The sequence below is a fragment of the Elephas maximus genome, chromosome 2, assembly GCF_024166365.1.
Source record: "Elephas maximus indicus isolate mEleMax1 chromosome 2, mEleMax1 primary haplotype, whole genome shotgun sequence".
NCBI classification, from domain to species: Eukaryota; Metazoa; Chordata; class Mammalia; order Proboscidea; family Elephantidae; genus Elephas; species Elephas maximus.
Genome location: NC_064820.1, coordinates 44,642,909 through 44,670,771, shown reverse-complemented (window position 1 = coordinate 44,670,771; position 27,863 = coordinate 44,642,909). Strand labels below are relative to the sequence as shown.

Below are 27,863 nucleotides of genomic sequence, written 5' to 3'. Positions count from 1 at the left end.
CTGCATTATGTCCAAGTGTTTATTGTCTCACAGTGTGTTAAAGCACCAACCTCTTTTTTACAGCTCTCCCAAGAGGGAAATTAATATCAGTACTGATTTTAAGCGTAAGGTCATTTCCACCTCATTTGGTCATTCGCAGGCCAAGAGATTATCCACTTATCATCTTTTTTTTTTTTTCCTGTAATTTTGGCAAAAAAATAAAAACAAACCCACTGCCATCCAGTCGATTCCGACTCATACTGACCCTACAGGACAGAGTAGGACTGCCCCATAGAGTTTCCAGGGAGCGCCTGGCGGATTTCCACTGCCGACCTCTTGGTTAGCAGCTGTAGCACTTAACCACTGCACCACCAGGGTTTCCCATAATTTTGGCAAGGCCCCTCTCAGAAGCGGATGCCAGTTCTTACTATCATGGGAAACAATGGGCTCTTTATATATGAGGAAGACTGACAAAATAAAAAAATATTAAAAAAAAAAGGTGGCCATAGAGTCGACTTTGACTCATGGCAACACCACGTGTCAGAGTGGAACTGGGCTCCACAGAGTGTCCAATGGCGGATCTTTCAGAAGTAGATTGCCAGACCTTTCTTCTGAGGCACCACCGGGGGGACTCTGCTTATCAGCTGAGCACATTACCTTTTGGGCCACCCAGGGACTCCAAAAAAATTGTTTCAACACAATAAGTGCAACTCATAATTCACAAGCCAAAAAGCACTTCAGCCCAGTTCTCAGTGAGGATCTTTGTTGGTGTTGCATTTACTTGAATAAATGTGGGTTAATTTCCCAAGTATGCCAAAGAAGCCCCAGGGCAGGAATCTCCTGAGCTACGGCTGAAATCTCATTTTTCCAACACTGGGGAGGAGCTTTCCTGCTGAAACCTGTTGACACGCCTGGCCCAAAAGCAAACCACTAATAGTTTTTTGGTGGCTAGACATTTATCATCCCAAGCTATTGTCTTCCCAATTTATCCGTATCTACCTAATAACATCATCAAGATTTTTTAGAGAATGAAAACGAAACAAAACTCACTGTGTCCCGGCTCTCCAGGGATGACAATTACTGAGGCAGGAGAAGTACCCATACTGTTGTTGGCTGTGACGTGGATTTGGTAAGAATACTTATTGAGGGTTAGTTTTGTGTCATTGTGCGGTGCAGGAATGGAGAGATTGAATTTGGATGATTTGTCTAGACTTTCCACAGCTATATTATAGAAGAGAATCTCTCCATTTGCATGAGATTTTGATAATGGCTGAAAAAAAATATCAAAAATACCGATGATCATTTCAAAACAGACTTTACTGTAAAGCAGTTTGCATATTTGCTTTTCCATCTTTTCTGTTCCACAACTGCCTTCCTCAGACAGACAGACCCACACACATACATGTCAGTAAATTCAAATGATTTAATAAAGAAAATAACCGTGGAACCAAGCTTGAAGTCAGGCGTTCTAATCTAAGACTATACAGTTGATTACGGGGATGAGACCCTCGAGAGCACAATGTGTCTGGAGAAGGGTGACGAAGTCAGGAACCAAGAGGAAGGAAGACTCTTTAGCCTAAAGAAAAAAGGATTCGGGGTGGTTGCAAGGGGTAGCTGAGGAGAAATAGCACCACTCTCAGCCCCTGGCAGGAGAAGCTCGTCTTGGCTTCACCCCTCCTCTAGCTGCACCTCTCCCCAAGACTAGAGCCCCAATTTCCTATTCTACACGATGTTCCAGACCCCAGAGAATTCCCTGCTCAAACAGCCCCAAGTCCACTTCCAGGGTCCATTTCTCTGGTCCATCTTCCCAAGCGGACACGGTGTCACTGGGGTGTGCACCCCTGGACTGGAAAACTGGATGTGAATGCCTGTCTGCTTGGGGCTTGGAGTTTAGACAGAGCTTGAACACACAGACTAGTGTGTCCACCTGTGTGTGTGACGGGGCCCTTGCTGAGTGGGCCAAAGCTGGAAGTGGGAAGACATATGGGGTGGGCTGTGAACAAGGGCCAACTCCCAGTATTGCCATGTTTTGGTGTACAACTCAGGAATCCAAGAATTCTAAATACAAACCGGCCTTCTGGTTGTTACACAGGTATATTAGTCAAGGTAACCCAGAAAAACCCATTTAGTCAAGGTAAAAAGGTAAAACATATTTATATTACACTTCGTTATCTTTTTTTTTTTTTAATTTTTGTTGTGCTTTAAGTGAAAGTTTACAAATCAAGTCAGTCTCTCACACAAAAACTTATTTCCACCTTGCTACATACTCTCAATTGCTCACCCCTAATGAGACAGGCTGCTCCCTCCCTCCTCTCTCTCTTATTGTGTCCATTCCATCAGCTTCTAACCCCCTCTACCCTCTCATCTCCCCTCCAGGCAGGAGATGCCAACATAGTCTCAAGGGTCCACCTGATCCAAGAAGCTCACTCCTCACCAGCATTGCTCTCCAACCCATTGTCCAGTCCAATCCCTGTCTGAAGAGTTGACTTTGGGAATGGTTCCTGTCCTGAGCCAACAGAAGGCCTGGGGACCATGACCACCAGGGTCCTTCCAGTCTCAGTCAGACCATTAAGTCTGGTCTTTTTATGAGAGTTTGGGGTCAGCATCGCACTGCTCTCCTGCTCCCTCAGGGGTTCTCTGTTGTGTTCCCCATCAGGGCAGTCATCCGTTGTAGCTGGGAACCATCTAGTCCTTCTGGTCTCAGGCTGATGTAGTCTCTGGTTTACGTGGACCTTTCTATCTCTTGGGCTCATAATTACCTTGTGTTTTTAGTGTTCTTCATTCTCCTTCGGTCCAGGTGGGATGTGACCAGTTGATGCATCTTAGATGGCTGCTTGCTAGCGTTTAAGACCCCTGACGACACTCTCCAAAGTGGGATGCAGAATGTTTTCGTAATAGATTTTATTATGCCAATTGACTTAGATGTCCCCTGAAACCATGGTCCCCAAACCCCTGCCCCTGCTATGCTGGCCTTTGAAGAATTCAGTTTATTCAGGAAACTGCTTTTGGTTTAGTCCAGTTGTGCTGACCTCGGCTGTATTGTGTGTTGTCTTTCCCGTCACCTAAGGTAGTTCTTATCTACTATCTAATTAGTGAATACCCCTCTCCCACCCTCCCTCACCCCACCCCTCATAACCATTAAAGAATATTTTCTTCTCTGTTTAAACTACTTCCCGAATTCTCGTAATACTGGACTTATACAATATTTGTCCTCTTGCAACTGACTAATTTCACTCAGCATAATGCCTTCCAGATTCCTCCATGTTATGAAATGTTTCACAAATTCAGCACTGTTCTTTATCGATGCGTAGCATTCCATTGTATGGATAAGCACCTTGGCTGCTTCCATCTTTTTGCTATTGTAATCACTGCTGCAATGAACATGGGTGTGCACATATCTTTTTGTGCTGTTGTTGTTGTTGTTAGGTGCCGTTGAGTTGGTTCCAACTCATAGCAACCCTATGCACAACAGAATGAAACACTGCCCAGTCCTGAGCCATCCTTACAATCGTTGTGTAAAATCTTTTTGTGTAAAGGCTCTTACTTCTGTAGGCTACATTCCAAGGAGTGGGATTGCTGGATCTTATGGTAGTTCTATTTCTAGCTTTTTAAGAAAGCACCAAGTAGATTTCCAAAGGGGTTGTACCATTTTACATTCCCACCAGCAGTGTATAAGCGTTCTAGTCTCTCCACAACCTTTCCAACATTTATTGTTTTGTGTTTTCTGGATTAATGGCAGCCTTGTTGGAGTGAGATGGAATCTCATTGTAGTTTTGACTTGCATTTCTCTCATGGCTAATGATCGTGAGCATTTCTTCATGTATCTGTTAGCTACCTGAATGTCTTCTTTAGTGAAGTGTCTGTTCCTATATTCTGTCCATTTTTAATTGGGTTTTTTGTAGTTGAGCCTTTGCAGTATCATACAGATTTTAGAGATCCGGCACTGATTGGAAATGTCATAGCTAAAAATTTTTCCCAGTCTGTAGGTGATCTTTTTACTCTCTGGGTGAAGTCTTTGGATGAGCATAAGTGTTTGATTTTTAGGAGCCCCCAGTTATCTAGTTTTTCTTCTGCATTGTTAGTAATGTTTTGCATACCGTTTATGCCACGTATTAGGGCTTCAATCGTTGTCGCTGTTTTTTTCTTCCATGATCTTTATCGTTTTAGATTTTATATTTAGGTCTTTGATCCATTTTGAGTCCGTTTTCATGCATGGTGTGAGGTATGGGTCTTGTTTCATTTTTTTGCAGATGGTTATCCAGTTATGCCAGCACCATTTGTTAAAAAGACTGTCTTTTCCTCCATTTAACTGTTTTGGGGCCTTTGTCAAATATTAACTGCTCATATGTGGATGGATTTATGTCTGGATTCCCAATTCTGTTCCATTGGTCTATGTATCTGTTGTTGTACCAGTACCAGGCTGTTCTGGCTACTGTGGCGGTATAATAGGTTCTAAAATCAGGTAGAGTAAGGCCTCCACTTTGCTCTTCCTTTTCAGTAATCCTTTACTTATCTGGGGCCTCTTTCCCTTCCATTTGAAGTTAGTGATTTGTTTCTCCATCTCATTAAAAAATGTCATTGGAATTTGGATCGGAGTTGCATTAAATCTATAGATTGATTTTGGTAGAATAGACATTTTTATAATGTTAAGTCTTCCCATCCATGAACAAGGTATGTTTTTCCACTTATGTAGGTCTCTCTTGGTTTCTTGCAGAAGTGTTTTGTAGTTTTCTTTGTAAAAGTCTTTTACATATCTGCTAAGGTTTATTCCTAAGTATTTTATCTTCTAGTGGACTACTGTAAATGGTATTGATTTGGTGATTTCCTCCTTGATGTTCTTTTTGTTGGCGTAGAGGAATTCAACTGGTTTTTGAATGTTTATCTTGTATCCTGATACTCTGCTGAACTCTTCTGTTACTTTCAGTAGTTTTCTTAGGATTTCTTAGTGTTTTCTGTGTATAAGATCTTGTCATCTGCAAACAGAGATACTTTACTTCTTCCTTGCCAATCTGGATGCCCTTTCTTTCTTTATCTAGCCTAACTGCTCTGGTTAGGACCTCCAGCACAATGTTGAATAAGAGTGGTTATAAAGGGCATCCTTGTCTGATTCCCCGTCTCAAGGGGAATGCCTTCAGGCTGTCTCCATTTAGGATGATGTTGGCTACTGGCTTTGTATAAACGCCCTTTATTATGTCGAGGAATTTTCCTCCTATTCCTATTTTCCTGAGAATTTTTATCATGAATGAGTGTTGAACTTTTTCAAATGCCTTTTCTGCATCAATTGATACAATCATGTGATTCTTGTCTTTTGTTTTATTTATGTGATGGATTACATTAATAGTTTTTCTAATGTTGAACCATCCCTGTAAACCTGATATGAATCCCACTTGGTCATGGTGAATTATTTTTTTGATATGTTGTTGAATTCTATTGGCTAGGATTTTGTTGGTGATGTTTGCATCTAAGTTCATGAGAGATAAACCCAGAAAACCCAGTGCCGTCGAGTTGATTTCGACTTGTAGCAACCCTGTAGGACAGAGTAGAACTGCCCCATAGTTTCCAAGGAGCGCCTGGTGGATTCCAACTGCCGACCCTTTGGTTAGCAGCCGTAGCACTTAACCACTACACCACCAGTGTGGGATATAGGTCTGTAATTTTCTTTTTTTGTGGTGTCTTTACCTGGTTTTAGTATCAGGGATACGCTGACTTCGCAGAATGAGTTTGGGAGTATTCTGTCCTTTTCTATACTCTGAAATACCTTTAGCAGTAGTGGTGTTAACTCTTCTCTGAAAGTTTGGTAGAACTCTGCAGTGAAGCCTTCCAGGCCAGGGCTTATTTTTATTGGGAGTTTTTTGATTACCTTTTCAATCTCTTCTTTTATTATGGGTCTATTTAGTTGTTCTACCTGTTTGTGTTAGTTTAGGTAGGTAGTGTGTTTCTAGGAATTCATCCATTTCTTCTAGGTTTTCAAATTTGTTAGAATACAATTTTTCATAGTAATCTGATATGATTCGTTTAATTTCACGTGGGTCTGTTGTAATATCGCTCATCTCTTTTCTTATTCGGGTTATTGGCTTCCTCTCCCGTTTTTCTTTTGTCAGTTTGGCCAATGGTTTATCAATTTTGTTGATTTTTTTCAAAGAACTAGCTTTTGGTCTTGTTAATTCTTTCAATTGTTTTTCTGTTTTCTATTTCATTTAGTTCTGCTCTAATTTTTATTATTTCTTTTCTTCTGGTGCCCGAGGGTTTCTTTTGTTGCTCTCCTTCTATTTGTTCAAGTTGCAGGGATAATTCTTTGATTTTGGCCCTTCTTTTTGCATGTGTGCACTAATTGATATAAATTGACCTCAGAGCACTGCTTGTGCTGTGTCCCAAAGGTTCTGATAGGAAGTGTTTTCATTCTCATTGGATTCGATGAATTTCTTTATTCCATTGTTAATGTTTTCTATAATCCAGTCTTACTGTTCAGTTTCCAAGTGTTTGATTTCTTTTCCCTGCTTTTTCTGTTATTGATTTCTACTTTTATGGCCTTACGGTCAGAGAAGATGCTTTGTAATATTTCAATGTTTTGGATTCTGCTAAGTCTTGCTTTATGACCTAATATGTGGTCTATTCTAGAGAATGTTCCATGTGCACTAGAAAAGAAAGTATACCTGGCTGCTGTTGGGTGGAGTGTTCTGTATGTATCTGTGAGCTTAAGTTGGTTAATTGTGGCATTTAGATCTTCCGTGTCTTTATGGAGCTTCTTTCTGGATGTCCTGTCCTTCACCAAAAGTGGTGTGTTGAAGTCTCCTACTATTATTGTGGAGCTGTCTATCTCACTTTTCAGTGCTGATAAAGTTTGTTTTACGTATCTTGCAGCCCTGTCATTGGGTGCATAAATATTTAGTATGGTTATATCTTCTTGGTATATTGTCCCTTTAAGCATTATATAGTGTTCTTCCTTATCATTTATGATGGATTCAACTTTCAAGTCTATTTTGTCAGAGATTAGTATTTCCACTCCTGCTCTTTTTTGATTGTTGTTTGCTTGATATATTTTTTTCCATCCTTTTAGTTTTAGTTTGTTTGTGTCTCTAAGTCTAAGGTGTGTCTCTTGTAGGCAGCATATAGACAAATGGTGTTTTTTAATCCATTCTGCCACTCTGTCTCTTCACTGGTGCATTTAGTCCATTTACATTCAGCGTAATTACAGATAGTACTATCATTTTGATGTCTTTTTTGTGTTGTTGACAGTGTCTTTTTCCCACTTAATTTTATGTGCTGAGTAGATTATCTTTATATATTGTCCTTTCCTCACATTTGTTGTTGTTGATTTTGTTTCTGCTGAGTCACTATTTTTTTCTTGTCTTTTATTTTGATGAGTAGGATAGTTTGTCTTCTTTGTGGTTATCTTATTATTTACCCCTATTTTTCTAAATTTAAACCTAACTTTTATTTCTTTGTATCGCCTTGTCTTCCTCTCCATATGGAAAATCTATGATTACTTTTCTTAGTCCCTTGTTATTGTTTTAATGTTGTCTTCTTTTACATAAAGAAATGTTTCCCTGTTTTTTTAATATTGATTTATTTTTGTGATTTCCCTGTCTGGGTCGACTTCTTATTGCTCTACCCAGTGTTCTAGCCTTGGGTTGATACCTGATATTACTGATTTTCTACCCAAAGTACTCCCTTTAGTATTTCTTGTAGTTTTGGTTTGGTTTTTACAAATTCCCTAAACTTCCGTTTATCTAGAAATGTCCTAATTTCACCTTCATATTTGAGAGACAGTTTTGCGGGATATGATTCTTGGCTGGGGATTTTTTTCCTTCAATTTTTTATATAAGTCACCCCATTGCCTTCTTGCCTACATGGTTTCTGCCGAGTAGTCCGAGCTTATTCTTATTGACTCTCCTTTGTATTGAGGTTTTGTTTTATCCCTAGCTGCTCTTAAAATTCTCTCTTCATCTTTGGTTTTGGCAAGTTTGATTATAATACGTCTTGGTGACTTTCTTTTAAAAATCTACCTTATGTGGAGTTTGATAAGCATCTTGGATAGATATCTTCTCATCTTTCGTGGCATCAGGGAAATTTTCTGCCAACAAATCTTCAACAATTCTCTCTGTATTTTCTGTTATCCCTCCCTGTTCTGGTACGCCAATCACTCGTAGGTTATTTTTCTTGATAGAGTCCCACATGATTGTTAAGGTTTCTTCATTTTTTTTTAATTCTTTTATCTGATTTTTCTTCAAATATATTAGTGCCAAGTGCTTTAACTTCAAGTTCAGAAATTCTTCCTTCCACTTGCTCAATTCTGTTCCTCTGACTTTCTGTTGAGTTGTCTACTTCTGTAATTTTATTGTTAATCTTCTGAATTTCTGATTCCTGTCTGTCTATGGGTTTTTCCAGCTTATTAAATTTTTCATTATGTTCCTGAATAACCTTTTTCATTTCCTCAACTGCTTTATCTGTGTTCCTTGGCTTGTTCTGCATATTGCCTCATTTCCTCCCTGATGTCTTGAAGGGTTCTGTACATTAATCTTTTGTATTCTGCCTCTGGTAATTCCAGGAAGGCACTTTCATCAGAAGATCCCCTGATTCTTTGTTTTGAGAGCTTGTTGAGGCAATCATGGTCTGTTTCTTTATGTGACTTGATATTGACTGTTGTCTCTGAGCCATCTATAAGTTATTGTAGTAGTTTATGTTTGCTTACTGTGTTGTAGCTTCTGGCTTTGTTTTGTTTTGATATGCCCAAATGGGTTGCTTTTGTGAGCTGGGTTGATTATTTTTGCCTTTGGAGCTCTGACGTCCTGTCCCCAGATGGCTAGAGCTGTTATCAGGTATATGAGTCTAGGAGTCCATTCGCTTTTCTTGTATGAATTCAGCTTGGATGTTCAGGTAGCTGATCATCATTTGTGTGGTACAGGCTCTGTCCTACAGTCTTAAAGGGGCAGGGCTGACTGGTATAGATAGAAGTATCTGGTTGCAGCAGGGTGTCATGCTCTGAACAAGGTAGGAGCCTGAGAAGCATCCCCCAAGTGTCTCTGAGGAAAGCATGTCCCTGTTCCCTAGAGCGTACAGGTGGGTGGGTTCTGCAGACAGACCATGGGCACCCAAATTTTTTGGTTGTAAGGACTGGTAGGTACCAGTCATCCTTGGACCACTGTCACGGGTGGCTGCGTGACCTGAGTGGAGCCACCAGTCCTTAGGTCCCTGATGTGGGTAGGTGAGGACCCTGTTTAATAGACAAAGCAATGTCAAACATCAAACATCCACCTCTCTACTGTACAGCTGAAACAATTGTAGTCTGCCAACAAGGGCCTATTCTCCTAAAGTAGGCCCATACAGGTCCATGCAGAGGGAAAGGTACTCAAAGTCCTTGAACCATTTGTGCCTGGACAGGAGCCGCTTCTGTCCTGAGCTCCCCCAGTTAGTGGAGCTGGCAAATTATCTTTTCCCCCAATTGCGAATTTATTCCTTCTCTAGGTCCTGGAGGATGGCTCTAGGCACTCAACAGGGCCTATCTCAGGCCCAGGGAAATCAGCCACTGAAGCTGGCTTGGGAGTTGCCAGGGAGTGAGGGGGGCTGCAGTAAAACATAAGCAAGTACTTAGCTTTTGCTGAGAATGCTGTTCTTCTCTGGTTCCGGAAGTGTGAGTAGGCTGTGTGGCTGGCTGCTTCTCTCTGAGGAAACTGTGACCGAATGCTAGTACCAGCCTGCTGCAGCTGCTCCCAGGAATGGTGCCCGAGGGCTCCTGGCGATTCAGGTCCAGTAACTCCTCTGTGCTTCTGAAGTCTGTCTTTCTCCTCCCCCCACCTCCCCAGTTCATTTTCTAACTTTGCATTTGATGTTCAGGGCTCCTAGCTTGTCATAAATATATTCGTTTCACTTGTTTTTTTTGGGTCTTTGTTGTAAGAGGGCTTGCCGAAAGAGCCTGTCTCTTCTGCCATCTTGGCCCCTCCTTACACTTTGTTATCTTAATTCATAACTTTGAAATATAAATATTATGAGCATTTAAATATTTATAACTTTTAAAAATATGTGGTCCTCCACTGATACTCATCCTGGGCCCTGAAAAATTGCATGTGGGCCTGAGTAGAAGTTACAGAAAGGAAGTTTCTGTAATCAGGACTCACTGGAATGGGTTGTCCAGGATGTGGTAGATTCATTCACCAGATGCCCAAGCATAAGGGACACAGATGTGTAGCACAGATTCCCACAGTGGGTAAGAAATTCTACTGGATTAACTTTTAGGTTCCTCCAAGTTAGAAAATTTGCCAATATCCATAGTACCACAATGAAAGACATATTGCCAAGCAAATCCGTCTTTTCGAATCTGGGCATCTTACCTTCCAGAATAATGTCACATCATAGCCTCCTGGCAATGACCTCACATTTCTCCAGACATCAGGAGCCACCGAGGGAGCTGAAATTAACCACAGGTAAGTTCTTGGGTCATAATGTGTACCGAACAATACGTTCAGCCTTTCTCTTATTCATTCAAGGGAATGTCAACTACCTACCCTATCTGAAACCCCTATGGATCACATGGTCTGATCCACAACCCGTCATGGAGATGGAACAGGATCAGGCGTTTCCTTCCATTGTGCGTGGGGTCACCATGAGTTGGGGGTCAACTTAACAGCAGCTAACAACATCCTACCTGAGGCTTGCTTCTCACCTTTTCACTCCGTGTGACACTGTTCACTCCTCTCTAAGTGCACACAGTAGTTCATTAATTGCTATGGAGTCAGCTCTCACTTATAGTGACTTTCTGTATCACAGAATGAAACACTGCCTCTCCCCCTACCATATTCATAATTGGTATATTTGAGTCCATTGTTGTGGCTATTGTGTCAATGCATCTCATTGAAGGTTTCCCTCATGTTCTCTGACTCTCTACCAAACATTATATCCTTTTTTAGCAATTGGTCTTTCCTGATGATGTGTCCAGAGGAAGTCTCACCATCCTCACTTCTAAGGAGCGTTCTTATTGTATTTCTTCTAAGACTGATTTGTTAGTTCTTCTGGAAGTCCATAGTCTATTCAATACCACAAGTCAAATGCATCAATTCTGACTGGCACACCTTAGTCATTGTCTTAGCTATCCAGTGCTGCTATGACAGAAATACCACAAGCAGATGGCTTTGACAAAGAGAAATTTATTCTCTCACAGTCTAGGAGGCTAGAAGTCTGAATTCAGGGTGCCAGCTCCAGGAGAAGGCTTTCTCTCTCTGTCGGCTCCAGAGGAAGATCCTTGTCATCAATCTTCCCCTGTCAAGGAGCTTCTCAGCGCATGGACCCCAGGTCCAAAGGATGCACTATTCTCCTGGCTCTTGTTTCTTGGTGGTATGAGGTCTCCATGTCTCTCTGCTCGCTTCTCTCTTTTATATCTCAAAAGGCATTGGCATAAAATGCAACCTAATCTTGTAGATTGAGTCCTGCCTCATTAACTGCCAATCATTCCACCTCATTAACATCATAGTACAGGATTTACAACACATAGGGAAAATCACATCAGATGACAAAATGGTGGACAATCACACAATACTGGGAATCATGGCCTAGCCAAGTTGACACATTTTGGGGGGACACAATGCAATCCATGACAGTTATCAAGGTGACATATTTTGCTTTCTAAAATGTTAGAGAGGCCTTTTGCAGCAGATCTACCCAGTGTAATATGTCTTTTGATTTGTTGACTGCTGCTTCCATAGGTATTCATTTTGATCTAAATAGAATGAAATAGTTGACAACTTCATTTTTTTCCTCATTATGTGCACACAGGTCACCTGCATCTGAATACAACATCAAACTGAAAAAGCATTTATGATGTCAAGCCTCAGAGCTTTTGGTAGCCACCAAAGAATTTTGGAATCATTTGTCTATTAGATCAACTCTAGGAGGTTAGTTGGATGACTTCCACCATTTTTTGAATTTCGAAGAGCAGCAGACCATTGCTTTTTTCCCCCTTTGTGAAGGTTGCAGTAGAAACACTAATGGAGCACCATCTAGAGGGAGGTTGCACTTTACCATGTGTTCATTTCACATTGTTTGGCCTTCTCACCGGAGTCATAGCCTGGGAACTCCTCCTGGTTTCTTGGCAGGAGCCCTGGCCAGCTGTCTACCTGTGGACTCTCAGGGCATCCTCTGTAGGGTGCCCTCTATCATCACCCTCACCAGACTGTTCTAGAATGGTTGGTTTACTTTCTCATGAATAAACTAGAGTCGCTGGCATTTAGCAAATGTTCTATAAATGCTTTTTGATTGAGTAAAAACAAAACAAAGAGGGAACCCAGAAACCAGCGGGAATAAATGTCCCAGTCTTCCATTGTCTCCATCCCTTGCTCAGCATTCTATGCAAACTGATTTTTAAAATCTCAGTCTGTGCGTGCTCAATCAACCTACCACAGAGAAGGCTCAATCTTTTTAAATCAAACCAACTCTAGGTTTTTGGATCTCATTCATCCATAACAATGTTGTTGTTGTTAGGTGCCATGAAGTTGGTTCAAAATCATATCAACCTTACGTATAACAGAACGAAACATTGCCCAGTCCTGTGCCACCCTCACAATGGTTGGCTATGTTTGAGCCCATTGTTGCAGCCCCTGTATCAATTCATTTCATTGAGGGTTTCCTCTTTTTCATTGACCTTCTACTTTACTTTACCTCACAGCCTTACTTTGGACATGTTATCAGGGGGGACAAGTCCCTGGAGAAGGATATCATGCTTGGTAAATGCAATATATTGTTTGATTTCTTGACTGCTGCTTCCGTGAACGTTGATTGTGGATCCAAGTACAAGAAATCCTTGACAACCTCAATATTTTCGCCATGTATCATGAAGTTGCTTATTGGTCCAGTTGTGAGGATTATACATAACAATATTTAACATTTATAGAGGGGTTACTAGGTGCCAGTCCAGTTTTAAGTGCTTTATATATATTAATTCATTTAATACTCATAACAACCCTATGAGGCAGGTAAAATTATTTTTCTTATTTTACACATGAAGAAACCAAGGTCCAGATATATTAAATTACCTGCTCAAAATCACGCAGCTATTAGTGTGAAGCCAAGAGTTGAACCCAAAAAAGGCCAGGGTTTTAACCATTACACTATCCACCCCTAGAAAAGGGATGGTCAATTGAAGTCGTAGATTAATGTCAAATTAAACAAAATCTTCATAAAAAATGTCTCAGTGATGGAAAAATAACAAAATCAATACAATTTATTTTAAAATCTCGAAAAGATATTTTAATCATTGCTTATTTAAAATATTATGAAAGTACTATTAAAATTACTATTTTTTTAGTTTACAAATTATTGTCTAACATTTGTATAATACTCTGTCAAACTTCCTACTGTTAGAGGTCTGTCATGGTGAGGAAATTTTCACATGAATAGGTCAAGAGGCAAATAGTCAAAAGAGATTTTACAACATTGTTTAGCCACTAGAAATATCAGCATATAATAGCTCAAAATATAAATGACACTATTTTAGCACTAACATGTAGACAAACAAGTACAAGACTCACAGGTATTGATGCCATTCTGTACCTCAGCCATAATAGTGTACCTTATTCCCAAAATCCAGACTTAAAACATTTCTCTGCTCACCCACTTTTGTGAATGTGTTGAAATTCTGTCTTGGCTTCCTGATCTGAAAATAGACTATAGCACTTCCAATGTGAATTCCGCTTTTTAGGATAAATTCTCCATCTTAAAATGGTTTACAATTTTGGGCTACTCAGTGTGAAAGTATTAAACAGTTTCTGTCATAAAATTAACAAAATTTAATAAGGCTATTGTCTGTGTTTCACCTTGCTTAAATATTGGAAAGTAATTTTTCTACGTTACTTTGTTTATTGAGTTTTGTGAGAGGACAACTGATTTATGATTTGATTCTAAACATACCTATGAAAGAAGAATTGTTTTGGAATATAATAAAGATTTATCTCTGTTTTCTAAAAATATAGCCTACTGTCTCTAATAGTCAAAATTTAAGTAAGCACTTTTTCTTTTAGTTAACATTTTACATTCAATTGAAAGGTGATCATATACATTTTTAAATCTATTGAAGCAGATTTCAATTTGATAAACAATTAAGCCACCGGAGAAGCCAATATAAAATCAAACACTTGTTGGATACTCAAGGTAATACTGAATTCCAAGTTCAATGCAGTCTTGAGCTGATTTTTAAATTGCTACTTTTAACAAGAGTGCTGCCATACAGTTGAATGCAATGCACACCATATAAAATTTCTGCTATGGTGTCATTTAACTCTATGTCTGGTCACTATGAGTATACTTAAGTATGATCATTTGTTGTTGTGCTCCATTGTGTTGACTCTGACTCATAGCAACCCTATAGGACAGAGTACAACTGCCCCCAGGGTTTCCTAGGCTGTAATCCTTACGGACGCAGGCTGCCAGGTCTTTTCTCCTCCAAAGTGGTTTCTGGGTTCGAATTGCCAACTTTTTGTTTAGCAGTGTTTTAACCATTGTGCTGTCAGGGCTCTGAAGTACAATTATAATACACATACTGAGTTTCCCAGCATTAAGCAAAGTATTATCAGAAGGAAAAAGATCTACACATTCACTATCAGTAGATTCATCTTGATTTTTTGTAATCATCAAAAGGAATGTCAAGGATTTTCAGGCTTGCTGTTGTTAGGTGTCATCGAGTCAGTTCCACCTTATAGTGACCCTGTGTACAACAGAATGAAACGTTGTCCAATCGTGTGCCATCCTCACGATTGTTGTTATGCTTAAGCCCACTGTTGAAGCCACTGTATCAATCCATCTCATTGAAGGTCTTTTTCTTTTAAAATGACCTTCTATTTTACCAAGCATGATGTCCTTCTCTAGGGACTGATCCCTCCTGACAACATGTAAAGTATCTGAGACGTAGTCTCGCCATCCTTGCTTCTAAAGAGCATTCTGGCTGTACTTCTTCCGAGACAGATTTGTTCGTTCTTTTAGAAGTCCGTGGTATATTCAACATTCTTCTCCAACACCACAATTCAAAGGCATCAATTCTTCTTCAGTCTTCTTTATTCATTTTCAGGCTTATTACACCATAATATTAAAGAACAATTTACTAATAAAAACTACTCTTTTGTCATTTTCTTTTCACACTACTTTGAAATTATAATGTGAAATAAGTGTGCAAAAACAAAAAACCCTAAAGCAAAACTCTTATTTAAGTTAAAATTCTTAAATAAAACAAAATTGAGGACAATACCCCATTCTTAAAAGGAATAGGGCTTCCCACAGCAGAGATTTTAGAAGGGTCTGAACCCCTAATAAAAATTATTGAAGTATTGGGGGGTCTGAGGGTGGGCAGAAACCATCAGGGAAGCAAAGGAGGGCAGGTGAGTTTGACTGTTGACCACCCCCATGTGCTGGTTCTGATTAGCTGCCCTCGCCACCCCCCAATTAAAATCACTGCTTGAAAATGGTTCTCTGAGGATGAAGGAGAAAGAGTCCTGCCAGTCTGCAAACAAATAACAAGATGAAATAAATACATAGAAGATTTGAATCAACGAGATTACAAAGTTGTAATAACAAGAATACTTAGTTCTGGTTAAGGGTGGAGCTTTGGAGTCAGACTACCTAGGTATGAGTTCCAGCTCAGTCACTTACTGGCTACCCACTGCCATTGAGTCAATTCTGACTCACAGTGACCCAAGAGGACACTGTAGAACTTTACTGAAGCAGACTGTCACATCTTTCTCCCCTGGAGAGGCTGGTGGATTCAAACTGCTGACCTTTTGGTCAGCAGCCGAGGACTTAACCACTGTGCCACCAGGGCTCCTCCTTACTGGCTAGGCCAATTAAATTACTTAACCTCTCTGTGCCTTCATGTCCTCATTTATAAATGGGTATCATAATAGTATCTACTGCACTTTGTGAGGATTAAAAGAGAAAAACACAGAAAGCACTTAAAGCTATGCTGGGCACATATTAAACACTCAATAATATTATCTGCTAGCTATAATAATAATTGTGATGATAATTATTTTTATTATGTCTCTGCTATTTATTAACTTTGCATACTTGGCAAGTCTCTTCACTCTATGGGCCCAAATTGCTACATCTGTAAAATGGGCAATATAATCCTTTCTGATTTTGAATTGGAGGAAAAGGATACAGAGCTTGTTAATCTGATCTCCTGAGGCCATACTGATGCTCTGAGATGCAGTTATCTGGGAGGAAAGTCTGTCTCTGTTCAGTCAATATTGAGGGAACTCTTCCTCTGAGAGCAGGCTAGAGAGGGCTCACTGTGTGCAGTAGCTGGAACAGATGGCTTGCTAATAATGCTATAATAAAAATGTCTCCAAATAGCATTCTATTTCCAAACACAGCCTGTTATTGCTTGGTATGAGACCAATGCTTTCCTTAGCATTATCATTTCTATTTGTCACCAGCCTTGAATTAAAGGTCTACGCTAATTTACATAGCTCCAGATCAATGCGAATCCAACAACAGCACTAGCTTAGAAACTATCTTGGCACTTAAAGATCAGAAAGAAAATGCACAGTAGATATAATACTGATGTCAAATACCTGAAGTAGACATCTGCCTATTAACATCTCATTAAGCACCTGATCCAGACTTTTTTTTTTTTAAAAAAAAGATGGTACCTAGTCTCCATTTCAATGTTTTTCCCTTAGTTTTTGGTATTGCCACAAGCTTTCAGGGATGCCAATCCATCTCTTATGAATCAGCTTAGATCCCTGGGCTAAATGGCAGGGAGCTGAACATACCAGCTTCAAGTGTGGTGAACTTTTGATCAATCCATTCACTCCATTTCCAGAAGTGGTTGCCATAAGCACAGCGTACTCGGGCCAAATAATGTGTGTCAGGCTCCATTTCACTTAGAAGGTATTTACCATTCATCTTGATGAAAACATTGTTCTGCTGCTTGGTCAAAAAAAAGAGGAAAACAAAAGAATTGCTGAGTTTCAAGGTACAACAATTAGTCTCTATTCACAACAGAGGAAGAAAAAGAGTCAGGAAGACGAGGAGCAAATGGAATGCGTGGCTGATTGCCTCCATGAACAACTGCTCCCGTTGCCATGAGACCACAACTGAATGGTGCTCGGCTACCATCGCTAAAAGTTTTGATCAAAGATTCTATTAAAAAATCCTCATCAAAAGTGGAAAAAATGAAGTACAGAATTTCAAATTCTTATGGATTCCAGGCTTTCTGGAGCCATTGAGGCTGGACAAGCCCCCAAAACTATTGCCTGGATATAATTTTTAAACCTTAAACCAAAAATATCCCCCGAAGTCTTCTTAAAACCAAACAATAGTTTAGCTTAACTAGTAAAAAAGGTCTCCCTTGAGTATTGTACTCTTTTAAGGAACTATCTTGTTGTTGTGTTGTTTGCCCTCGAGTTGATTCCAACTCATAGTGACTCTACAGGACAGAGCAGAACTGCCCTCACAGGGTTTTGGTTTCCTGGGTTGTAATCATTCCTGGAGCAGATCACCAGGACTTTTCTCCTGTAGAGTGGCTGCTGGGTTCACACCACCAAGCACTCAGTGGGTTCAAATTGACAACAGCAACTTGAAAGGTTATATAGGAAGTTTAGGGGGCAGTGAGTTTATGTTAATGGGAAGGAACATTCAGAAAAGGAGGGTAAGAATGATTGTACAGTTTGAAGAACTTAATGTTACTGAATAGTACATTCAGAAAATGCTGAACTGGTGTATGTTCTGCCATGTATATTTTCAACATAAACAACAACAACCACACACACATACAAAAAAAGAATTAGTGAGCATATCTCACTGTAAAGCCAATCAGGACAATAGCAAATCCTAATTTGAAGTAACACTGGTTTTTCTTTTGGAAAAAAAAAACCTCTAAGACCCTCCTCCCAGCCCTAAAAGTCTATGATTAATTTCATGGGCCTTTTTTAGACAGATGACCCACACTGCATAAACCCATTCAGAAATAAGAGTTTAAAGAAATCTTATCCAGCAGTCTCTCTGTTCAGGACATACATGATTTTTGAAATTAGGAAATTAAGTTCTTACTTGTATTACTTGTCCATCATGATGGAGTTCAACCTGACACTGAAATGTGGAATTCCCAATGGGGCGCACCTTCCATGTCACGGTTGCATTTCTGGAATTTATATTTTCAAGGATGAAATTAAGGGGAGTCATTGGACGAACTGCCAAAAAAAAAGGAAGGAAAGAAAATTTAAGCACATATCCAGAAAGGCTTTGGAAAACAGCAGTTCATTTATTCAACAAGTTTTTTTTTTTTTTAATATATGTTTGAGAAATGGCAAACGAAACCAGACTTTCAGCCAAGATGGAGTAAGCCAACTATAGCCTATGTCTTTCACTGGTTATATTTTGAAACTCTGAACAGAATACAAAAAGCAACTACCTGAGGGCTCTTAAAATTAAACGAAAGCAGGCTGACTGTGAAGGGGAGTCAAAACTTGGAGAAGTGACCCATCAGAGGAGGATTATACCAGAACCCTTAGAAGAATCGATAGCAGGATAGAGATGACAGGGGAGTCAGTGAAGCTGAAGAGAGATCAACAGAAATCATCCAATCTGGATAAAGCAGACAAAAAAATTTAAATGAACAAAGCCTCAGGGAGATAGGGGCCAGTCACAAATACACTAACATTTGTGTCACTGAAGTCCTAGAAAAAGAAGAGAAAAGGTGCAGTGCTGAAAAGATAACCACGAAAACCTTCCCAAATTTGATGAAAGGCATACATCTACAGATTCAAGGTCAAGATAAAACCCCAAACAGGATAAAAGCAAAGAAATCTATTCTGGACATCCATGAGAAGTGTGGCATAAGCCAGAGTTATAATTAATTTTCTTCAAACCTTATAACTTTCACTTATACTATGAATTAGACAAAAACCTACAGCACAATTGACTTGGTCACACAATGTGTCAAACAAAGATGTGTCACTGGCCACCACGGGTGATGACACCTCTAGTCTCACCTCGATGAGTCAGTTTAAAAACAAGATTGACGCTTCTTTTCCTTAAGTAGTTTTCAGTCATGAGTGTGAAGTTATACATTTCTTGGGAGTCTTGAGTTACTTGCCAAGAGCACCAGTTTCTGTCTTCACAAACTTTCTTTTTCTGGGAAAATCTTTAAACAAACAAACAATGACAGGGTCTACTTTTGTCAAAGCAGATGTATTCCCTCAGCCTCGGGCACACTCGGTGACTTTCAAGCCCTGTCCCACACAAAGAGCATTGAGCCACCACCAACAAATATCAACAATGAAAATACTGTTTCAAGAAATTTGATTCATGTGGTTAAATATGTAAATTACGAATATGTATATATTAAACATATAAATGATGACTTCCCCTCATGAAGGGTGAGAGCACCCTCTAATTTACTTTGAATATTCTTAAAAAGTCAGAAATGAGGTAGACCCAAATTATCAGATGGAAATATGTTTGCATCACCATTGACCATTAACTATCCTTCTTATCATTTTTGTGCCATATTTTACTTTAACAAAACTCAGGTAGAAGGCATTGCACACTTGTGACCACTTAAAGATTTCCTCCTGACACTGGCAGGGTGGTTTTGATATGCTTGTGCAAACTTTCTGCAACAACAAAAGGCAGCTTTTGTTATGTTGTCATGAATATCTTAAACAATGAAGGCTTACATCTGTCAACAACTTAACCAGAACTAACTTACGATTCAAATAAAGTGTAGTTTGAGGAAGGTTGTATGGTCAAAGCAGTGTCACTCCCAGGATCCCAAGTACACTTCAAAGTCTTCAAGTCTTGGGTTTCACAAGAAAAGTTCTTGGGCTCCTCAAGTACTTCTGTCCATTCAAAGAAAAAAAAAAAAAAAAACAGAAGAAAGACCTGGTTAAGTAGCTTCATTTAAAGATAAATATAATGGGTTGAACTGTGGTCCCCAAAAAGATATGTTCAAGTTCTAACTGCTAGTGCCTGTGAATGTGCCTTACTTGGAAACAGGATCCGTTGCAGGTATAATCAAGTTAAGACGAGGTCATACTGGATTAGGGTGGGCCCTAAATCCAATTACTGGTATCTTTAGAAGAGAAAGGAAAGGAAGATTTGGGTACAGAAATACAGAGGAGACACACAGGAATGAAGGCCATATGATCTCAAAGGCAAGTTGGACTGAAGCAGCTCCAAGCCAAGGAATGAAAGGGCTGTGGAAGTCACCGAAAATTAGGAAGAGGCAAGGAAGGATTCTTCCCTTGAATTTCCAGAAGGAGACAACCCTTCGGACACCTTGATGTCAGATTCCTAGCCTCCAGAGCTGTGAGAGAATAAATACATTTTTGTTGTTTTAAGCCACCAAGTTTGGGATGATTTGTTACCGCATTCCCAAAACAAGTAAATGGGAAGCTCTGTTTCGGGTCTGAGGCCACTAAGTTACTCTGAACGATGAAAGGATCGCTAGAGTGGAAGCCTACAGACCAAGAGCCCCAGAAAGTCAGTTTTCAGGCAGAAAATGGAGAGATTTCACACCACCATGTACCTGTCTCCTTCCTCCCCTTGCGATCTGGTATTATAGGTGGATGGTCAGTGTATTGCAAGTGGTGGGCACGGGGGCCATTTGACAGCAGTTGTGCCCCTGTTGCCTGCTACTAGGCACTCAATAAGTAGTGCTACAATGACGGATGAACGGAAGCATGAATGGAGTCAGTGTTGTCTGGTGTTTCATTCCAGGTGCCCTGATTTACAATGAACCGGGGGCTGTCCTTGGAATGCCAGAAAATCAGCCAGATTGTGTGGACCTGACAAACTCACCAGCCTGGAACTGTGTGTTCCAGGAACAGTGAGAAGCCTCTAAGCCCCTGGAGTTAGAGGCCACGCTACAAACCATTTTCTTTAAATGCTGTCTTGACCCAGTTCTGAGGCCCTGGCTGGAGGCTTGTCAGTTCCGGTCTTGTGCAGCTGAGTAAGGTTGCTCTCTAATCACTCTCCTTATGAGGTTCTCACACTCCTGGGCCACTGTGCACCCATCCTAACCACCCTGGGGCCAGGTACCCAAGGGCTAGGGACAGCCTTTATGCCCCCTGAGCCTGCAGAATTTTTCAAAATGCCCAGGAAACCTACACAACCTAAATAACCCCACCCTGCTTGCTGTACATAAGCCCTCTCCTACGATTCCAGCTTGTTGTTACCTTGTCCCCTGGCACAACCCTGTGTGGTCCTGAGTCATGGTGCGCTGTGCCTTCCATGTCTGGAAACAGTGATCTAATAAACCTAGTTATGTTTCATGGCCTCCCTGGCTCCTCTTTTCCATGTTACACCTGATTTAGCACCCCACGAATCTGTTAGAGCACACACCGAGGGGCACAGCTGAACCAAGTGTCTTAGTTACCTAGTGCTACTGTAACCACAAGGGGGTGGCTTCACAGAACAGAAATTTATTTTCTCACAGTTCAGGAGGTTAGAAATCCAAATTCAGGGCACCAGCTCTAGGGGAAGGCTCTCTCCATCCTCTCTGGGGGAAAATCCTTGTGCCAGCTTTTCTAGCATTCTTCTCTTTGCAGCAGTTCCTCGGAAATCTCCAAGTACCATCTATTTTTTCCCATTCATGCGTGCTTTTTGTACCTAATCTGCTCTTTTTATATCTCAAAAGTAAGTAGGTTTAGACACACCCTACACTGATATGGGATGGACTGTTTCTATAATGATCTCAAATCCCATAAAGCATAAGTCACTATTATGCTATAAGCACTCATAATATGAATTTAGAAATATGTCTACCTTTGTGAGGCTCTCTAACATTAACTATAAGTCATTAGAAACCGGTAAGTCATGAGAGAGTTGTTTAGAAAATTTCTGAACTTAGACACAGAAACATAGAAGCACGTGAAGCATGTAAAGAACGCAAACCACCTTTAAGTTCACTTTGACCCGGTACACTGGGACCCAAGAAAACGTAACGATCTCTATAAACAACTTCCCTAGTCTCCGGCCTTGAAGAAAAGATGCATCGTTCAGCTACTCTAACCCTGGAGAAAAGACATAACATACGAGTCTTTGACATCACGGTGGCTTGCTGTGTGGAACCAAGGTGACAAATTTACATATAAATCCTAAATTTCTGCTCACTCACGGAGAGAAGATAGAGATTGTCATGGTTTGAATTATGTCCCCCCAGAATGTGTGTATCGATTTGGCTGGGCCACGATTTCCAGTATTGTGTGGTTGTCCTCCATTTTGTGATTGTAATTTTATGTTAAAGAGGATCAGGGTAGGATCTTAACACCCTTACCAGGTCACATCCCTGATCCAATGTAAAGGGAGTTTCCCTGGGGTGTGGCCTACCTTTTATCTCTCAAGAGATAAGGAAAGGGAAGCTATTGAAGAGGGGGACCTTATACCACCAAGAAAGCAGTGCTGGAAGCAGAGTGCACCCTTTTAAGACAGGGAGCAAAGGCCCTGAAATGGGAGGGTGCCTGTTTGAGGAACAGCAAAAAGACTGGTGTGGTTTGAAGAGAAGCAAGTAAAAGAGAGATAGGCTATACTATCAAGGAGGAAATAGGGGGCTGAGTGTGGAACCTAGAGACTTAGTAAGACAGAGAACACAGGGGCCCCCAAATCTGCAAACAAAGTAACAAGAAATGGGCCAGGGCGCAGAAACAAAGCCATTCCCCAAAACAATGAGGCAGGGTATCTAAAAGTAGCCTGAAAACTTTAAAGTTGCCTCTCAGAAGCAGCTGGAGAAAACCAGGCCCAGGGACATACGTAGAACATCCACCTGTGACCGCTGTGTGACCTTCCACCAGGGGCAGTGAGGGGCTACAGCCCCAGCCGGGAAATCGAACCTGGGGAGCGAGAGACTGCGCAGGCGTGACACCGCATAATAAGTCCTGCTACGAATCCCAGAGGCCTCCAGGACAGGAGCCATCTTGAAAAGCTGGGGAGCGCACCTTAGTTAACATATCCCCAACTGTGTCTATGAATAAACATGAATCTTTTCCTGCCCAAGAACTTTTAAAAACTCAGGCCCATCTTTTGTTCTGTGATGTTCTGTGAGACGGGGGTATGTGTTGCTCTAAGCCCTCCTTGTCTCCGCTTACAAGCCTCTTCGATAAAGCTTTGCTGGTGTGGAAAACTATGTGCTTTACCTGCTCGTTCTTGACCAGTGAGAGGCAAGAACCTTATTCCGGTAACACTTTGAACCTGGGGTTGCTGCGCAGAGAAGCTCCTAGTCCAGGGGATGACTGAAGACAAGGACCTTTCTCCAGAGCTGACAGAGAGACAAAGCCTTCCCTTAGAGCTGATGCCCAGAATTTGGACTTCTAGCCTACTAGACTGTGAGAAAATAAATTTCTCTTTGTTAAAGCCATCCACTTGTGGTATTTCTGTTATAGCAGCACTAGATGACCAAGCCAGAGATGAAAATGAGATTCTGTCTGCTGCCATTGACCTTGGACCCTAGCTACAAGGGATTCCCACTAAGTTGGCGCCATGGTTAAGCCTTCCTCCTGAAACCTCTTGTTAAAGGTAAAAGTCTGAAGTCTAAAGACTCTAACCGTTGAACTAACATTGTAATTTTAATTGCTAATTCTGATTCCCTTGTTCTAAATGAATGCTGTAAGGTCTTACTTGCATGCCTTGCCATGACTAGCTTGCAATAAACTAAATGAGTTTATGCATGTCAAACCTGAGTATCTCTCTATTCATTTTCTAAGATAAAATCCTATATGACAGCCTCACTAACCTAACAAAATGCTATTCTTAAATGGGATTACATCCACAGGTATAAGGATCAGGATTCCAACCCATATATTTTCAAGGCCACAGTTCAATCCGGTACACCAAGTCTCCAGGAGATCAGAAACCTCCTCTGGCAGAGAAAGCAGGGAGGGGAAAATCACAGGAATTGTCCTACTGTGCAGGCAAAAACGAGTCCCCAAGTCCAGGAGGTTGCTGAGTGTGCACACAGACCTATGTAAAACTAAAAATGTTCCCTCCTCTAAACAGAGTCCATGAAGGCTCCTGACATTTTCCACACACAGACAGAAAGTAATGGCCTCCATTTGCTGAACTCTTCCTACATGTGGCTATCATATCAGGGCCACACACTGTCCATGGGTTCATTCATTAATCCTCACAACTGCCACTCTCACCCCCATGTCACAGAGGAGGCAGCAGGCTCAGGGAGGGTAAGAAACTTGGCCCTTTTGACACCTGCAGCGATGACAAGAGAATTCAAATCCAGATTTGCTGGACCACAGTCCGGATACCTTTGTGGGGTCTCCCAACATGAAGCCCTCCCCTCCCTCCTCATTCTGCGGTAAATCCACACCGCTAAGGCAGAGCAAAGGAGCCCTGGTGGAGTAATGGTTAAGTGGTCAACTGCGAACCAAAAGATTGGTGGTTCAAACCCATCAGCTGGTCTGTGGGAGAAAAGACCTGGTGATCTGCTCCTATAGAGATTATAGCCTAGGAAACCCTATCAAACAGGGTCACTATGAGTTAAAATCGACTGGACAGCACACAACAAAAACAAGGTAAAGCAGGATATTTTCCCAGTGGCCCAGGTCATGCCCTGAACTTTCTCCCCTTTCATTTTGTTGGTTTCTAGGAATAGAACTATCAGTAAGGACAAAAAAGACAATAGGAAATCCTGGAAGCAGTGCTTCAGGATAACTTTTCCAGGGTCTCTGCTAGAGGGCTTGGAAAGCAAAAGTAAATCAAAGCCACTGAGCGGAAATGTTTGCTTGTCTTCCGGTAAAGGCGATTCAAGCGCATTCCACAGGAAATGGGGAGACAGGGGCACAGGGAATTTGCTGACTTACTCGATACATAAAGAACGGTGCCTGCCAGCTTCCTTCCCTGCTTCATTTCACAGTAGATGTTTGTCCCTGTTGTCCTCTTGTAAAGAACATGACTCAAGTGGAATGTGGATACATTTGGAGTAAGCTGTTCTCCATGGATCTGTTCACCATCCAAATAACAGGATACGTTATTCAGATTCCTCCTAGAGACGTAACAAAAGGTGACACTGGAGCCTTCTTCCACCAGCTTGTCTTTGGGGAAAACGAAGAGGGCATTATGTCCAAGAGAATCCTGTGCTGCAAGACATACGAAAAAATGAGAAAGCTCAGTTAGAATCTCACTCAAAATTCAAATCACCCCTCCCACCTCACTCTCAGCATCAGCAGGTAACTTTAGATCCTTTCACCTCCCTGAGAAAACAGAAGCCTAAATTTCTACACCAAACCCATAAATTTGAGTGTGTGCCAAAAAACAAAACAATTCTTTCCACCATCACTCCTATGGTTACATGAACACCACTGCTGCTGCTCTTACTACCATGGCTATCTGCTACCGCCGCTGTCGTTGTTATGTGCTGTCAAATTGATTCCAACTCATAGTCACCCTCTAGGACAGAGCAGAATTGGCCTATAGGGTTTCCTAGGCTGTAACCTTTACGGAAGCAGATTTCCAGGTCTTTTCTCCACTGAGCAACACTGCTGGTTATCATATTATTTCTATGGTTAGGGTAAGTAGCCCTGGTGGCACAGTAGGTAAGTGCTTGGCTGCTAACTGAAAGGTTGGTGGTTTGAACCCACCAACCAGCCACTCCACTGAGAAGGATATGGCAATCTGTTTCCATAAGGCTTACAGCCTTGAAAACCCTATGTGGCAGTTTTACTCTGTCATATAGGGTCACTATGAGTTGGAATCAACTCCAGGGCAATGGGTTATATTTAGGGTTATTATAATAACAGTGGCTGCTTTCTGTTGAGTCCCAGCCATGTGGTAGACCCATGTTTAAGGTTTGTGTACATTCTCTCATGTCATCCTTGTTACCTCACAACAAAAGGACAGGCAAGATGGAGCCCCAATTTGCTCAGTCAGTACAGCAAGGTCAGATTCAGGCCTGCAAGGTCTACGCAGCCCAAAAGCCTGGTGTCCCTCATAACCTCTACACTGGGCTGTAGAGCACAACTCTTTCCTTCCCGGAAATGCCAGTCACTCAAATACTTTGTGGCTTCAACCTGCTATGAAAATTCTTACGAACTAGAGAATTAATTGAGTCATCCTTTAAAAAATCAGCAAGATGGACAGACATTTTTGTATTTATTTTTAGCCAGGGCCAGATGAGATTGGCCCAATCCTAGCAGAAGAGGGCTGTTCTTCATGACACCTGGGGATTTCCACTGTCACCCAGAAGTTTCTCATTGACTTAAGAAAATGCTTGGCTCTCTTCCCATCTACCTCACGTCTCCCTAGTAACGCCCTCTCCAGCCTCTCCTCCACAATCGGCCTTCTTAAAGGAGCCACCCATACCTGCGGCTCAGGTCTCATCATTTCCTCATCCCTTCTCAGCCCACTGCAGTCTGGCTGCCGGCCCCTGCTGGGCCAGTAAAATTGCCATCACCAACCTCACCCATGGGGTATGGCCTGGGCATGGTTTTTTTCAAAGCTGTGTGGGGTGTGTCGTGGGCAAGGTGTTTTTTTAAACCTCTGTAGGTGATTCTAATGTGCAACCAAGGTTGAGAACCTGTGCTTTGGTGGTTGAAAACTATTTGGGTTTTCTACCTATTCTTTAATGAGTTTTCAGGTTAGATTTTTGAGAAATCTGTCCATTTCATTAAAGTTGTTTACAATGTTCCTTTTTTTAATTTTTTCTTACTATCTTTTAAATCTTTATTTTTTCTGTAAACATAGCCCTCTTTCAGCAGCAGGATGGAATGGTTAAGAGCATGCCCTTGGTGCTAGATTGGGCTAGAATACCAGCTTCACTACTTAGTAGCTTTGATGGCCTTTGTCTCAGTTTCCTCATTTTGTGAAATGGGGATAAGAATAACACATATCTCACAGGGCCGGGGCAAGAAATAAATTAACTAATATGTACAATGCGTAAAGGGTCACTAACCGAATCTAAGTCCATTGCCATCGAGTTGACTCTAACTCATAGAGACCCTATAGGACAGAGTAGAAGTGCCCCATAGAGTTTCCAAAGAGCACCTGGTGGATCTGAACTGCCAGCCTTTTGGTTGGCAGCTGAACTCTTAACTAGTGCACCACCAGGGTTTCCAAAGGGTCACTAGGTGGTGCAAATGGTTTGCGCTCAACTATTTACCTAAACGCTGGCAGTTCAAACTCACCCAGCGGTACCTTGGAAGGCCTGGTGGTCTGTTTCCATTCAAATTACAGCCAAGAAAACCCTGTGAAGCAGTTCTACTCGATACACATGAGGTCGCCATGAGTCAGAATCGAATTTGGTTTTGGCTTCATGATGCTTAAAACAGTGATTGCAATAAGGTAAGGGCTATGTACATTTAATTCTATTATATTTTTAAATGAATCACTAGGCTATTCATGGATTAATATGTTATAGGGGTAAGTTAATAAATATGCATAACTGAGCAACAAAGGAATGGTTTTATTGGCAGTAATTTTAGACATAAGTTCAGAATATATTTGAGACAAACGCCTTTATCTTCATCACTGCTTTAGTGCAGGCCTACAGCTTAACTGAGATCTCAGGGTGGTGTAACGGGTTAATGAGCTGGGCTGCCTACTCAAAGGTTGGAGGTTCAAATCTACCCAAAAATGCCTCAGAAGAAAGGCTTGGAGTTCTACTTTAGAAAAATCAGCCATCGAAAACCCTATGGAAGACAGTTCTACTCTGACACACATGTGGTTACCATGAGTCAGAACTGACTCATGGGTACCTGATTAGGTTAGATAGCTTAATTGGAGTTTAAAAAATTATGGTAAAAACCCTGTAAATTTTAGGTGCAACAAAATTAAATTACCAAAATATTTTAAATATCCTTAAAAAAGAACATTTAAAATATATTCATCCATAATCTCATCACTCTAACAAAGAGCTGCTTTCATTTTTCATATTTCCACCTTCTCTCTAGATTGTTATT

General features: G+C 41.0%; 1 protein-coding gene across 3 annotated transcripts in view; it reads right to left on the bottom strand.

Annotated features, from left to right (window-relative positions):
• The window catches only part of OSMR (oncostatin M receptor), a 96,298-nt gene that overhangs the window by 16,070 nt on the left and 52,365 nt on the right, over positions 1-27,863 (bottom strand). Inside the window, exons 5-11 of one of the 3 annotated variants that reach the window (XM_049862712.1) lie at positions 24,771-25,046; positions 19,670-19,799; positions 18,951-19,102; positions 18,010-18,149; positions 16,731-16,884; positions 10,308-10,384; positions 1,030-1,249 (exon numbers count right to left, since the gene is read on the bottom strand). In XM_049862712.1, coding sequence (XP_049718669.1) covers positions 1,030-1,249; positions 10,308-10,384; positions 16,731-16,884; positions 18,010-18,149; positions 18,951-19,102; positions 19,670-19,799; positions 24,771-25,046 — 1,149 coding nt within the window. Of the gene's footprint in view, positions 1-1,029; positions 1,250-3,106; positions 9,713-10,307; positions 10,385-16,730; positions 16,885-18,009; positions 18,150-18,950; positions 19,103-19,669; positions 19,800-24,770; positions 25,047-27,863 lie in introns of those variants that run through there. The other 2 variants (XM_049862717.1, XM_049862724.1) reach the window with 2 other exon arrangements.